This window comes from Acinonyx jubatus, chromosome E3 (genome assembly GCF_027475565.1).
Source record: "Acinonyx jubatus isolate Ajub_Pintada_27869175 chromosome E3, VMU_Ajub_asm_v1.0, whole genome shotgun sequence".
In the NCBI taxonomy this organism is placed as follows: Eukaryota; Metazoa; Chordata; class Mammalia; order Carnivora; family Felidae; genus Acinonyx; species Acinonyx jubatus.
Window position 1 is genome coordinate 17,716,077 of NC_069398.1, and position 13,929 is coordinate 17,730,005.

Here is a 13,929-nt window from a genome sequence, read left to right on the forward strand (position 1 = left end):
GCTACGGCTCCTTTTAGTGGACAACGAATTTTAGGAAACAAGAGCCTGGGGACTTAGGGGTCTCACCGCTCCTAGGACCTTTTAGGGGACAGAGCTAGGATTCAGGCAGACACCACGTGGAAATCAAACTGGTCGCCACCAACCGGGCGGGCAAGTTGACCTCAAGCGCCTCAGACAGGACACGAGAAGGGCACACCGCCACCTATCTAGTGTTCTCGCTAAAAATGTTGACCATCGATCTCATACAGATCAACAACCAGACAAATTTCGATTTTTAAGATTTTCCTTAGGAAAAAAAATTAAGAGGGTGCCTGGGTGGCTCAGTCGGTTCAGTGTCTGACTCTCGATGTGGGCTCCAGTCATGACCTCACGGTTTGTGAGTTCAAGGCCCGCATCAGGCTCTGTGCTGACAGCGCAGAGAGCCTGCTTGGGATTCTCTCTCTCTCCCTCTCTCTCTGCTCCTCTCCCACTTGCACTCTCTCTCTCAAAATTAAGTGAACATTTAAAAACAAAAAAATTAAGACCTAAATCTCCCCAAAACTCCATTTCTCTTTCCCTCATCTGACTCTCCTCCTTTCCCTCCCTCCCACCAACATGTACAATCTGGGGAGCTGATCTAGATTATGGGAGAGAAATGTAGTATGGGATTCATGATTAGTTAGACATTGGATCCAAAGAAAGAAGGACACTTCTTAGGCAACTGGAGAAATTAGAGTATGGAAAAATATATACATATACACTCTTAAAAACCCCAGATATTACGGCATCCATGAAAGTCTCAGAGTATTGATAATGGTATTATGGTTATGTAGGAGGAGGACCTTGTTCCCAGAGATATGTGCTCAAGAGTTTATAGGTGAAGTGACATGTTTGCAATTTATTTTCAGTTTACTTACAAAAAAATAGTGTGTGTGTGTGTGTTCACCTGTATAAACAAAAAGGAAGCGTGAGAAACAAAAGCAAATGTGGCAAAATATCTATAACTGATGAATCTAGCTTGAGAGTATAGGGTGTTCATTCCGTTTTTCCCCTTTTCTACAGGTGTGAACTTTTTCAAGCCGTTATTTTGTATTTTACATTTAGAATGCACTGTTTTAACTTTTAGCTCTGAAAGTCGGCCTTTGGAGTCTAGGACTTTTAGTCAATCTATCAAATTTACAGAGCTCCATAAGGCTTAAAGGGAGGGGCTCCAAAACTTCCTGAAATTGTGTGCAAGATGTTGTGTTTATGAGCAAATTAGCATTTTTCTCGGCAGAAGCTTCACAGCTTTCTCTAATCTCGAAAAGGAAAAGTATATATATATATATATATATATATGTTTACATGTGTGTGTGTATATATATACACACACACATGTATACACACACACACACACACACACACACACACACACTCTGAAAAAAAAACCTAAACCACTAAAGTAACACATAAGACTCTCTTTCTATCATTTACCTAATTTGCAGCTTAAGAACTGCTCCGGAACAGGGGTCAGCAGACTTTTTCTGCAAATACCAGAGTGAAAATATTTTAGGCTTTGCAGGCCACACACACTGTCACAGCCACTCTGCCGCTGCGGCACAAAAGTAGCATAGATGATACGTAAATGGACGGGCCCAGCCATGCTCCAATCCTAATTTACAAAAGCTGGCAGTGGGCTGGATTCGGTACAGGCCATAGTTTGCCAATGCCCGCTCCGGTCCAGAGCAAGCCTTCCAGGCAGTGTGATCCCTGGGATGTGGCCCCGCCTCCAGTCTCCATTCTGCTGTCCCTTCCACAGTCACTTTCCTAATAGCTCCCCGCCATCCTGAAAGCTTCTCAAAGTGTGGTCCCTGAATGTTCTTCAGAATCGCCTGAGGTCTTGCGTAATCCGCAAATACCCGAGCCTTACGCATCCTACTGTAGTCAGAATCTCTGATGGAATGTGTTCCCCAAGTAATTCTCTGGGCCCTACAGTTGCAGTCACTGGCCCACAGGAGAAGATTCACGGCACTCGAGCTGTTTCCACCATAGTCCTACCGTGCCTATCCGGCCTCATCTCCCACCACACAAACCACACACCACCCCCCTAATCATGGGGCTCTGCAACACATCTTGGTCTTGGCTCATGCTGTTCTTTCTTCCTGAAATGCCTACCCCACATACCCTCTGCTCCCAGCTCTCATCTGCCTGATGAATTCCACTTACTCCAACCACCCCTGCCCCCAATCAATCTTTCTCTCTGCCTAGGCTTGGAGGAGGGAGTTTTTCTCCTCTTCATGGCAGGCACAACTGTTCCTTTCTATCCAGAAAATTCCTGGGGGCCGGAGGACAAGGTCCCTCCTGAGAACTCACAAACAGCTAACTCTGTACTTACACATCAATGAGGTCAGGTTTCAGTACTGACGGCACAGCAGTTTCAATGTTGTACAATTTTATCTGAGATCCATACAGAGTGACTTTGACCAACCTGTTGGCAAAGAAGCAGGTAAGAGAAAACATTCAGCTTATGGGCTAACATAGACAAAATGGACAAGGTACCAACAAAGGTCCCAAAGACAGAATCAAAGAAGAATCAAGAAGAATCCAAAGAAGAATCAAGACCAGACCTTCAATTTTATCCCAAAGATACCTGAGATGTGCATGAAGATTTATATAAAGACACCAACGAAAGCTGACTTACAGAATCAAAAAATTTTGTACGCAAAATAAATATCTAACAGGGAAATATAAGATAGAATATATACAATAAAAGTGACTAAGAAGTAAATATCTCATGGTGTGTATTTTACCACAACGAAAAAACACTGCACAAGAAGTAAATGTTTCAGGTAGACAGATATATGACAAAGAAAATACAGCAAAATGTTCACTGCAGAATCTAGGTGACAGGTATATGGGTGGTCCCTGTATAATTTTTCAACTTTCCTGAAGATTCGAAGATGTTCATGATAAAATGTTTGGGGGAGAGGGCAGGGCACAAAGCAAAAAAGGTTTTAGAACAAATCGAAGGGTTTTTGACATGAAGCACAATCCTTCCAGAAGCAAGCTGCTGCGCCCACTGGTGGCGCAAGGGCTCACTGCACGCAGACAAGCCTTCAATCCAGTAACTGAGAGCCGGCTGCACAGAGAAACGGAAAATGCCTCTTTCGTTAGAGATGGATGCTCCTTTCTGAGCAAAGGGAAGAAGCCGGAGACGCGGCGAAGTTCTCCCCGTGCCTGCTCTTTAAGGAAGCCTGGGAGCAGGTCTGAGGCGGGCGCCAGGGAAGACAATGGGTGTTTCTCTCCCTCGGTGCCACGGCACAGAGCTTCTCAAACTTCACCGAGCGGAACACTCAACTGGGGAACCTGTCACAGTGCAGGCTCCCTGGTCCAACCCCACAGACCGACCCTGCAGCCGCGAGGAGGAGCCTGGAAATCTGCATCTCTGGAAACATCCTGGGGCTCCGTGCGCGTGGACCACACTCTGGAAAGTGCTGCTCTCTGAAGGGACCAGAAAGCGGGACTTCACTAGAAAACCAGACGCTTGAGTCCCAAAGTACTGAGGGTCAGGAAGCAGTCAGAAAGTGAGGGTGAAAGTGCCAAGGGTTCTCGACTGGAAGCTCTGGAAAGGGGCCGGGGCGATAACGTAAGCGACGTACCAACATGCACCCGGTGTTTAACTCTTTAAACTGTTCTCCATTCTTCACATTCACATAGTAGGTATACATTTATTTAGTGGCACTGAATACACACTCCGAGCGTGCAGCCACCCGGTCCTGTCTCCTTTACCTTTTCATCCTATAAAACTCTAAGTCTGGACCCACGAAAGAACAACCCCATCCCCCGCCGCAGCCCTGGCCACCGCCATTCCCCTTTCCCTCTGGTCCGGACTATTCCATGGGCCTCACATTAAGTGGAGTCACCCTGTGTTTGACTTTACATTCCGCTTTCGCGTTCCCCAGCGTCCTTTAGTGCTACTCTACACAGAAAATGGGCTTCTAAACGTGTCTTTTACGATTTCTACGTGCAGCAGTTTAGCTAGGAAGTTTATTGTGTGGAGCCTGAGTGAAAAGCCGGCTAATCACACCGGCTATGAAGATCAAATAGTCGTAACAAGGAGCCTTCTCTCACACTTTATTCTGAATGAAGACAAGACTGCAAAGTACCTGTAAGTACTGAGCCTCAAACCTAAAAGCAGTGCAGAAAGATGTATATATAAGGACCTATGAGCTAATGACGCAGGAACTCTGAACTCTGAAAAGATACAGATTTCAAGGAGGAAGAACACGTCCCATTCCGCTAACCATCAGTGGAGTGGGAACAGGCCTCACCCAGGACGGCGAGGAAGGAGGATGCTGGAGGTGACAGCTCTGTGGTGTGGCAAGAGCACAGCATCTGGACTCAGGAAGATGGTCAAAAACCCACGTGCTCCCTCTTGTGAAGTGTGGCCTGAAGAGAGGCACTCACCATCTCTGGGCCACGGTTGGCTCACAGAGAACGTGACATCCCCATCCCCCAAAGTAAAGAATGAAATGATAGGTGCAAAACCACTTTGAAAGTTTCCTACCACGTGCTACTTTTACTATTTATTGATATTAATCTGGCTTTTAAAGATTTATTCAAAACTCTCTGTTTTCTCTGCTTTTAAGCTAAGAGTAACAGTTAAAGACGACTCTGGTGTGCAAGTCACCAGGCTTGGGGCTTGGTTTCGCTTGGCGTGTTATCAATGATACGGCGAGTGGGCCGGTGAAAGAGTCCGGTGGCTCAACTGTGGGCTGGACCCACATCTGCCCAATTTTGATCTAATCGATCCACCGGTTACCCTGAAACAGTCTGAACCTCCAAACACATCTGAAGCATCTGACTCGTTAAGTGCCTGAGTTCATGGGAGGGGCGCAGGGAGAATGGGGCAGTCAGGAGCGGTCCTCAACACACGCAGCCATAAACCCGAGGAGGGACCCGAGGGGAGGGGTAATGACAGAAGCCTGGTGGTGGAGAGGTTGGGAGCCACCTCTCCGGTCAAGCTTCAACTCCTCAGGACCCTCCCAGGGCTGGAAAAAGTCCCACCTCTAGCACCTGGCTGTCAGATGCCGACGGACTACCTGTTTGTCCTTCCACTCCCAGGGCTTTCCCGGTGTCTCTTTACCTGTGGGCAGAGACAGAAGACTGACCCCACGTGGCTTCTTCCGGGACTAACCCTGCCTTCTCACCCACAGACCCAATCTGCAATGAAGTGAACGGCCTACGTGTACAGGCTGCTAACCCCCGGCCGCTGAGCTAAGTGCCATATCTCGTGAACTCTCACAAGAAGCTACAAGGCACCAGGTCCCCCCCATGTCACAGCGAGGGACCTGAAGTCCAGAGGGGTCTGGTGGCCGCTCCGCGTCTGCCTTACAGCCGGCAGCACGCCGCCCTCACGCAAGAAGGAGCGGCGCCGTGACATCACTCTGGCCTACCTCTCCACGACGGTGAGGGCGTCGCTGAACCGCGCCGCAAACACGTCTCCGATGAAGTACTCGGCCAGCCGGCCCACGGCCTGCAGGAGGGAACTCAGGTCTCTCAGGGAACAGTGCAGTCGCCGGCAGTCATTCTCCGCTGTGATGTTCAACCTGTGGCCTGGAACGTAACACCGCAGGCGGTTTTCCACGGGAAGGACGCGTTTAGTTACCACTACGGACAACAGCTCCTACAGGCAAGCTACATTTAGCAAAACCAATTGTTGAAACACAGCAACTCACAGGCTGCTTCCCAGACATGAGCTGGGAAAATGGGCCCAGTCCTCCACGTCAACCTGTACCCACACGCACCCCGGGGCCAGAGAGAGGGACAGCGAGCGCAGACAAGAGGGACACACGGCCTGGTGTGCCAACATGGACGGAGCACCTGACGTCATTCCTCTTGTGACCCTGAGGTAGTGACACCACCAATTTTACACCCAAGGAAACCCACACAGGGAGGCCCAGCCACCCGCCCAATGCGGGTCCTATTTCTGGGGCAGAACCAGGCTAAGCCTCTACAGCTGCAAACCTGCCTGCCTTCTGCACGTGGCCTGTCACACAGAATGGAATCTCCCTGGGCTGACAGGAGTCACCCCTGTTCAAAGAACCGGGGGTAGCTGGCACTCCACCCCAGAAGGTCTGCGGGTAGCATGGTCTAGAATAAAGGCACGGGGCCTGGATTCACAAGACGGGTACCCTGCTACCCGCTGGCTCCGGGCCTCAGCAAACCCTTCTGAGTCTGGTTCCTTAAAGAGGAAAATAATGCTCCCATTAAATTCACTAGTGTAAAGGCAAAGTTAGAATGAACTATGAAGCATCCTTCAATGTTTTAAGAAATAGGTGTAACAAAAAACTTGTGATTTTCTACGGCCTGAGACTTTCTTACTTTTCCATACGATTTCTTCAAGCCGAGTGATTTAGGTGCGAAGATGAAGGACAAAAACATCTTCAATTCAGCCCATCTCTTTGCCTTGCGGACCCCTCTCCCCACAAAGGTCCACGAAAGACAGTGAGAAGAGCCAAGCCAGGAGAGGGCGCTCTGAGTTGGACAGAGTTCTCCTCCTCCATCCAGTCGGAAGGAGGGAGGGAGGGGCAGTAACAGCAAGAGCCCCCTCCCTGCCCACAGGGCACCTACAAATCCTACCACTCCCTAGATACCAGCCCCCTCCTGCAGCAATTTCAGGGGTTTACTCCGTTAGAAGAGAGGAACTGGCTAAGGGCAACCCTGCTCCCGTGGTGTCCCACAAGCATCTTCCTAGAACCCAGACCTACAGATGCAGCTCCCCTTAAGCGAGTGTCAAACCCCCTGGGGCTCTTCCAGTTAAGGCAGGAGAACCCGGACCACTCCCCCCTCCCCCCACCTGCATCAACACCAGGGCTCTCGTGACCTCACTGCCTCCCCCACCGCCCCCCCCCCCACCCGTTCCAATACCTCACCCGGACCCACTGTTAACCCCCAGTGCCTCAGGTCCCTGCCCGGACTGTCCACTGCATCCCTGACCACTCACGCCCTGTATGCTCTTCTCCAGATTCATATAACCACCACGTCTTCTGGGAGACCTTCTCTCCACATTGCCCAACAGAAGGAATGTGCTTCCCTCCTTTCCTGCATCCCCCTCCAGGGCACCTCAAGTACACATGCAGATAAACTAATGAGCTACAAGTCTCCTCACTGACCATGAACTCCTTCACGGGGAGGGGCTGTGGCCAACACTCTGCACAGCGCCTGGTACGGAAGAAGTGACCACGACGAACGAATGAATTAGATACAGCTGAATACAGAGCAAACTAGAGCAGTACAGGGAGGCTTGGGGAGCTTGAGGTCCTTGTACTGCCCTTGGGAATGTTCCCCTGATTATTTAAATGTGATTATGGATAAACAACACCTGTGGCGAGACAAACAGCAAAGGCTGCACACCTAAGAAATTGCCGGATGAAGCGGCAAGTTTGATGCCTCAGATCCTACGCTGGCTTCCACGTGATGAGGCTAGAAACAGACCTGTGACAGCCCCCAAGGGTAGACATGGGTTTGGAAAAAGGTGTGGGTCACATCCTCAGGAGCAGGAGGACAAAAGGAAGGGGCAAATCAAGGAAGGTCTTTACAGGGACAGAGCCGGTGACAAAGGCCAGCTTTGGCCCACCCCTGCCTTCCTCACCTGGTCCTCCACCCCCAGCTCCGCACAGAGAGGTGTGCCTCAGTGAGGAAAACACCAAGCGGTGGGATTTGCGGCCTGCAGGCACCCTGCCAAGGTCACTGGGGTGTGCGCCTAAGTGACCTAGAGTGAGCCAGCTCCTCTAGTCAGAGCAAGAGGACGACCACCCCACACCAGCCAGATGAGCCCACAAAACAGAGAGAACCAAGAGGTATTTTTGATCATGCGAGAGACAACGCTGCCTCTCCTCCTCTCCCAGCTAACAAAAGCACCACAATCACGCACTTTCTGAATGTCAAGGATTTTCAGGCTTACAGCTATATAACTGACTCCCAGGGTAAACTAAAACCTGTTTTCCTTTGCACACCAAGCTTTAGGGCCGTGGGAAACAAAGCCTTAAGAAAAATCTGCCCTGGAACTGGGTGTGGTGCTGCTAGTGTCGGCCGAAAAGAGACCAGCCTTTCTCTCCCCGGGGCAGGGCAGCGAGGACAGATTCTGACTCCGCACTCGCCGCCCGCGCACCTTCATCGCCTCGCCCTGGCCCACGAGGCTCTCCACCCTGCCAACTGCTTCCCAACTTCTTGTGCCCTTAGGTTTACCCAAGAACGAGGTTCTTGAACAGTTTTAAACATGAAGGGAAACAAAAACCAAACCAAGATACCACCCTAAATCGGGTTTCCATTGGCGTCTGGGTCCTAACAGTCCTGGAGTCATTGTGAGCAGGCCTCCCCGCCTGCTCCTGAGTCCACCCGGCTACAGCCGGTGCGGGGCCTCCTCCCAGCCTCTCCCCACAAGCCTCTTCGGGGAGTCCTCCGTGTTGAAACAGCTTGGCCAGAAACGACAGAGAAAAAGTGTCCCTCCCCCCACAATTCCTTATTGGCATCCCTGGTCCCACCCCGAGGGAAGAACACAAAACGAGCCTAGGCCTGCTTACGAATGGCAGCCTTGGGGAGAGGCAAAGACAGAGACTCTCCTCTCGACTCAAATACACCCCTGCATCCCTTCATTTCTCGTGTCACCCTCTGGCTGAGAATCCCTGCCATCCTGCTCGTTCCCTTCTAAACCTGCCCGAATTTGTCAAAGAGCAGTACTTGGAATGAAAACCAGCTTAGGACCGCTGTGATTTTAAACTATCAGTTTGAACCATAAGAAACTGCTGATATGTGTCCACTTCTGACAGAACAAAACTGCAATTCCGTATAATTCAACTGAAGACACACATACCATCTACAGCACGTGTCAATGCAGACTGCGACTGCTGCTTGCCTACTGTCTGCAAGACAGATAAGCACACAGGCAGGGGGCACCCCAAATTAAAATCTCTGCGCCCACCCCCGAGCCTAGAACCTTCACACCGCCAGCAGCACCAAATGCTGCAAGCAATCACCTGAGTTCCCACTGAGAAAGCCGTTCAGAACCACCCCCTTCTCCTCCTATTTGGCTAAGGCTTGGATGTCCGCCTAATAGCAAAGAACAGCCGCAAAGGGGAACCCTCAGAAGGACATCACTGCCACATGGAGGTTTGCGGGACAGAAAACATCGCAGCCACACTGAAGCGCGATCTTCCATCAAGCAAGTCGCCCTGAAGCCATGTAGGTGCATGCGCTTTTTACCACGTCCAAAGGACAGCAGCCTGGCAAATCAATGCCCAGGGGGAAAAACATCTTCATGTTAAATATAACTCAGTCTTCTTTTGTTGGGGGGGCTGCAGAGGTAGAGATGTGAAAATCCCCATTTGAGGAATTCTACTCTGAGAGAACAAGTAGGTCATAAATGAAGCCAAGCAGAACAAAGAATAGAAGAGACACAACAACCAAACACGGGATCTTTCAAACCACAGACGGTTGAGAAAGATAGGCAATGTGGGCGAAGGATGACCTCCCAGGGGCAAGACCCGCACACAGCCACTGAGGTGCCACAGCGACCTCAGGCCTTGTCTCCGTCCTAATGAGGAAGTAGAGGCAGGAAGATCAGCAGCAGGTGTAAACAGTCAGTCTCCCATCCACACAGCCTCCAGGGGAGATTCGAGAATTAAAAGCTGGTAAGAAGTAAAGCACATGAATGGAGGGGCCACCCTCTCAGAGGAAGATGCCACAGTTTCTGTTAAGAGGCAGGAAGGCTGCTAATCCAGCATGGAGGTTATTTGAGAGGTTAGATGGCCATGGGAACCAGGGAGCAAAATGTATTCAGAGTTTCCATTTTGTAATAGGCTTTGCATTGGAAACTTGGCTTTGGAGCCACCAAGGGATGGGGGAATGCTTCGTCACGGATAAGAGAGATCGTTTTAAAAAACTAAGTATTTCTCTGGCCTGAGAGGAGTATGCACCAAGGAGCAGTGCTAGGGATGAGATTTATAAACAATCTGGAAAGGCCAGGCACACTGGGAAACCGCCAGTAAACGGGCTTCAGTGAGAACAGGTATATGGTATTTCATCCAGGGAAAAATAAATCAGATTATCCTTCTCGGATGAGAAACTCTGAGTTACCAGTATGTCTCAGAAAAAGGATTTAGGAGTCGCTCAGATTTTTCTCCTCAAGACAGACTCAACGTAAGCTCTATGTAGGGGTCCATTTGGGGGGGTGGAGGAGTACATGCTCAATTTCTTAAAAGATCGAGAATAAGATCAAGACCAGGTCTTTAGCATGCTGAGTACATTCTAATTTGATGAGTGGCCCTGAGGGAGAGACCACCAGGGTACAATTTTCCCCAAGAATGGATGCTGGAAACATCTGTAGCATTTATACAGTCAAATGATTTTTGTTAATGTTGACAGTATATTTTACAGGCATGTTTGCTTTGAAAAGTGATCTTTTTAAAGTTCTTTGTAAGCTGTTCTTAACCTATCTACAAACTTAGGGGCATGCCAAGTCCCATCAACCTCCTGGGGCCCAGCGGATTATTTAGAAGCTAATAATACAGTCATGGAAACAAACCGTCACAGGCCACCAAGAAGGGCAGCCCCAGACAGAGCCTCTCGTGGAGGCTCTGCCATGAATAACAAGCTCGCCCAGGAGACGGTCTCTACCCTGAGCGGCTCTGTGCCAGGCTGAGACAATTACACAGCTGGGGGCCGGGGCCAGGCAGGACTCCTGGAAGGAAAACACTGGGAAGCAGATGGGGGAGGCTGGAGGGATACAGGGAAGCACGGGTGCATTTGTAGGCACAAGAAGAAGTTTTTGGTGTTTTCAACTAGCTAGCAAAAAATGGACGGCAGATTTTAGTTCATTCAACTTTCTAATCCTTCCCTATTATACCATCTTGGGACAAAGTGACATCTCTGGACACCCATTTCCTCTTCCATAAAATAGGAGACCAGGACAGGTGAGAGAGTTAAAGACAGCGTAGGCAAAGAATACAGTGCCTGGCGTGTGACGTGTGTTCTACACACGGAAGCTGTTATCATTATCAACCAAACAGCCAAAAACTGCTGACCCTAAACCCCAAGCAGGTGAGTGAAGCCACCTACCAAGGGCAGCCCAAAGTCTTCCCAGCCAGCTGCAGCCAGGCCTCCCACGGGCCAGCTACGGGAGGAGAGCTAACAGCCACGAGCTGTCAGCGTGTTCCCACACAGGTCGGCCGACTCCAGAGCCGCTCCTGGGTCCTCTTACTGCTTAACACAGGGAGGAACGAGCACACGGCAGCAAAGCCCAAAGCCATTTTTCCCTAGCATGCTTGCTGGTTTCAAAGACATAAGGAAATAGCCTAATTGCTGGGTTTTTGTTTCTTTTTCCCCCTCTAAGTCCCCCCTCTTTGCTCCAAATCAGCTGCTTCTTTCTCACTGAAACACCTGTTCGGAATGCACTGTCACAGCCTCATCCTTTACCTCCCCCACGGTTCCTTTTTGTCATTGACTCTTTAAGAAAGTTTTCCGTTTAGAAGTGGGGAGAGACAGAGCGGCGGGGAGGTGGCAGTGGAGAAATCATGTTGCGACAGCAAAGAAGGCAATAATTAAATATTAGCCCGGTAGTTTTCTTAATGTCGGTTAAATTAGAAAATAAAAACCAGTTTACCTGACCCTGAAGTAACTATAAACTGCTGTAAACCCAGATAAACTTCTAAATTGTCCTGAAGAACTGGGAACTGAAAACAAAAAAACAAAGATTAAAAAAAAAAAACAAACATAAGTCCAACTTTTAACAGCATTTTAACGTTAAAACATTACAAGATCTATGGGGGGTGGGGAGGGGCATCAGATTAAAAATACCCTTTTCTCTGAGAACCTTTACTGCCAGCTAAGGAGTGGCTCCCTTCAGTGCCCTGTCTTCAACAATTTCTACAATTCACACCACCAATTAATGTTTGGAATCAGAAAAGAAAAAAAAAAAACAAAACAAAACAACTTATCAGGTAGATAACTCTTTTCTAAACAAAGCAATGGATGCTGGGTTTGACTATTACGGTTCCTAAAAGAGGACACCAAACCCCAAATGATCTACACCTTCTAGAGCTTAAAGACGGAACCTATCTCCCTTCAAATCCAAGGGAAATCCTATTCTGGAAAGAACTGTCAGATAATCTGCCTTATTTAAGTGCATGGCAGAGTGAAAAGACAGGCCCAATTTTTTAGAAGTCTGATTCCCTTACTCATTTGGCAGACAGGACCCTCATAACCAGAGCTATCAGTGTCTTTTCTTTCTAAAGCTGCTAACTCACCGTTAGGACAAAGATCAGACTTCAATGTGACAGGTCCCTACGAAAGGCAGATGGCGAAACACAACAGAACTGTCTACAAGAGAACACAAGACCCCCCTCCCACAAATCATCTTGTCCTTGAAGAAGAGATAGGCTTAATGAAATCTCCCCAAATAACAAGCACCACTGAGTGAAGGAAAGCGGTCCTTATGACTAAGATTCTAGCACATGAATATACACAGAGTGCTAGCGACGGGCTTTACAAAGGCTCACTTTGCAGCAATGCGATCTTTAGCAGGAAGTCCTCTGCGTGGCCTGGTCGTTTCTGAGCTACTGATGCAGGCCTGAAGGCATTAGTAAAATTCATATTACATGTGAGAGTTCAGGAAGAAAAACAGGGCTTCCAAAAGCGGATTTAAAATATTTGGGGACATGTTAGCATTTGTTAAACTTTGAGGGTCGGTGATGGTCATCATTATTCTTTGTTTAAAATGTATACCTATGTATTTTAAAATACCGGTGAGCAAAAAAGCCTTACTACTCGTGCTACATGTGCAGGGAGAGAATCAGGCTCTTGGTTCCCCTCCCGATGGTGAGTTACCAGTGTCGAGAAGGCGTGTGTGGGAAGGAGCTCCATCACTTTGGCCACTACCTCCAAGCTCTGGCGTAAGTACCGCTGCCACTCTGTCTGCTGCTGTGGGGGAAACACAGAAGGATCAGCTCTCCCGGAAAGGCAGTCCTGTCATCTTCCCTGCCCATCTAGCCTCAACCTCAAGTCCACTCTCGGACATAAAATCTTGAAGAAGTGGCAAACGACGGAACCAGGTCATTTGGTACTTTAAAAAGGCCAACCTGGAATCTTTTTTTTAATCCAATGAATTCGTTTCCCAAAAAGCTGTTTCCTCAGCACATGATCCAGAGAGAATGACCTACTTCTTCCCCCTACGGTCACAGGGACACAGAGATTTTAAAAAGCCACTGGTGAAATGCTCAAGGCCCCTCTATGAGAACGCAGCTATAGGAACCGGTCGCTCGTTCATTACCGTCTGAAACAGTGCATTACTAGGTCCCTAGCAGTAGAACGGACTGCGTCAGTGCCACTCAAAGTACGGTCCACAGACACGGTAGCACCAGCATCTCCCACGGCCTTGCAGGAAACGTAGATTCTGTGGCCCCCACCCCTAAATCAAAGTCTGTTTAACAAGCTGTCCCAACGATTTTTACCCATGCTCCAACGTGAGAAGCACTGAACTAAATCGTACAGCTAACAAGAAGTGAAGCTAAAGTTTACCGAGCACCCACGACGTAGCAGGCATGCAGCCAGCCCTTCCACACATTACCGTCACGTAATCGTCAGCGCAGGCCAGTCAGCCACATCGCTCCCCTTTTGGGAGAGGAGAAAATTAAGCTCAGAGAAATCTAAGGCCCAGACTTCTATCTCCTTGTGGCCCAAGGTTTCAGAGATTCAAACCCAGGCCTCTGAGTTCCAAGTACAAGGCTCTTTCTAACCCAAACACGGCCACCCTCAAGGTCTCAGCCATGCCACGGGCACAGTTATTTTGAGAGCCCTACCAGTGACTTGAAAATTCTAAAGTGCATGGTGCTTAAGAAAAAGGAACATGGGGATTGTGTCCTTCAACACATTTGCCTTACCCATGTTGGGCACACGAGTGTCAATAAATTCAAG

The 13,929-nt window shown here is 49.0% G+C and overlaps 1 protein-coding gene across 7 annotated transcripts in view; it reads right to left on the bottom strand.

Moving 5' to 3' along the window:
• Positions 1 to 13,929, bottom strand: part of XPO6 (exportin 6) — a 102,687-nt gene that overhangs the window by 17,275 nt on the left and 71,483 nt on the right. For 2 of the 7 annotated variants that reach the window (XM_027051112.2, XM_027051114.2), the window contains exons 11-14: positions 12,781 to 12,936; positions 11,621 to 11,690; positions 5,415 to 5,574; positions 2,354 to 2,446 (exon numbers count right to left, since the gene is read on the bottom strand). In XM_027051112.2, the coding sequence (XP_026906913.2) occupies positions 2,354 to 2,446; positions 5,415 to 5,574; positions 11,621 to 11,690; positions 12,781 to 12,936 (479 nt within the window). The remainder of the gene's footprint in view (positions 1 to 2,353; positions 2,447 to 5,414; positions 5,575 to 11,620; positions 11,691 to 12,780; positions 12,937 to 13,929) is intronic. The other 5 variants (XM_027051116.2, XM_027051118.2, XM_027051115.2 and 2 more) reach the window with 3 other exon arrangements.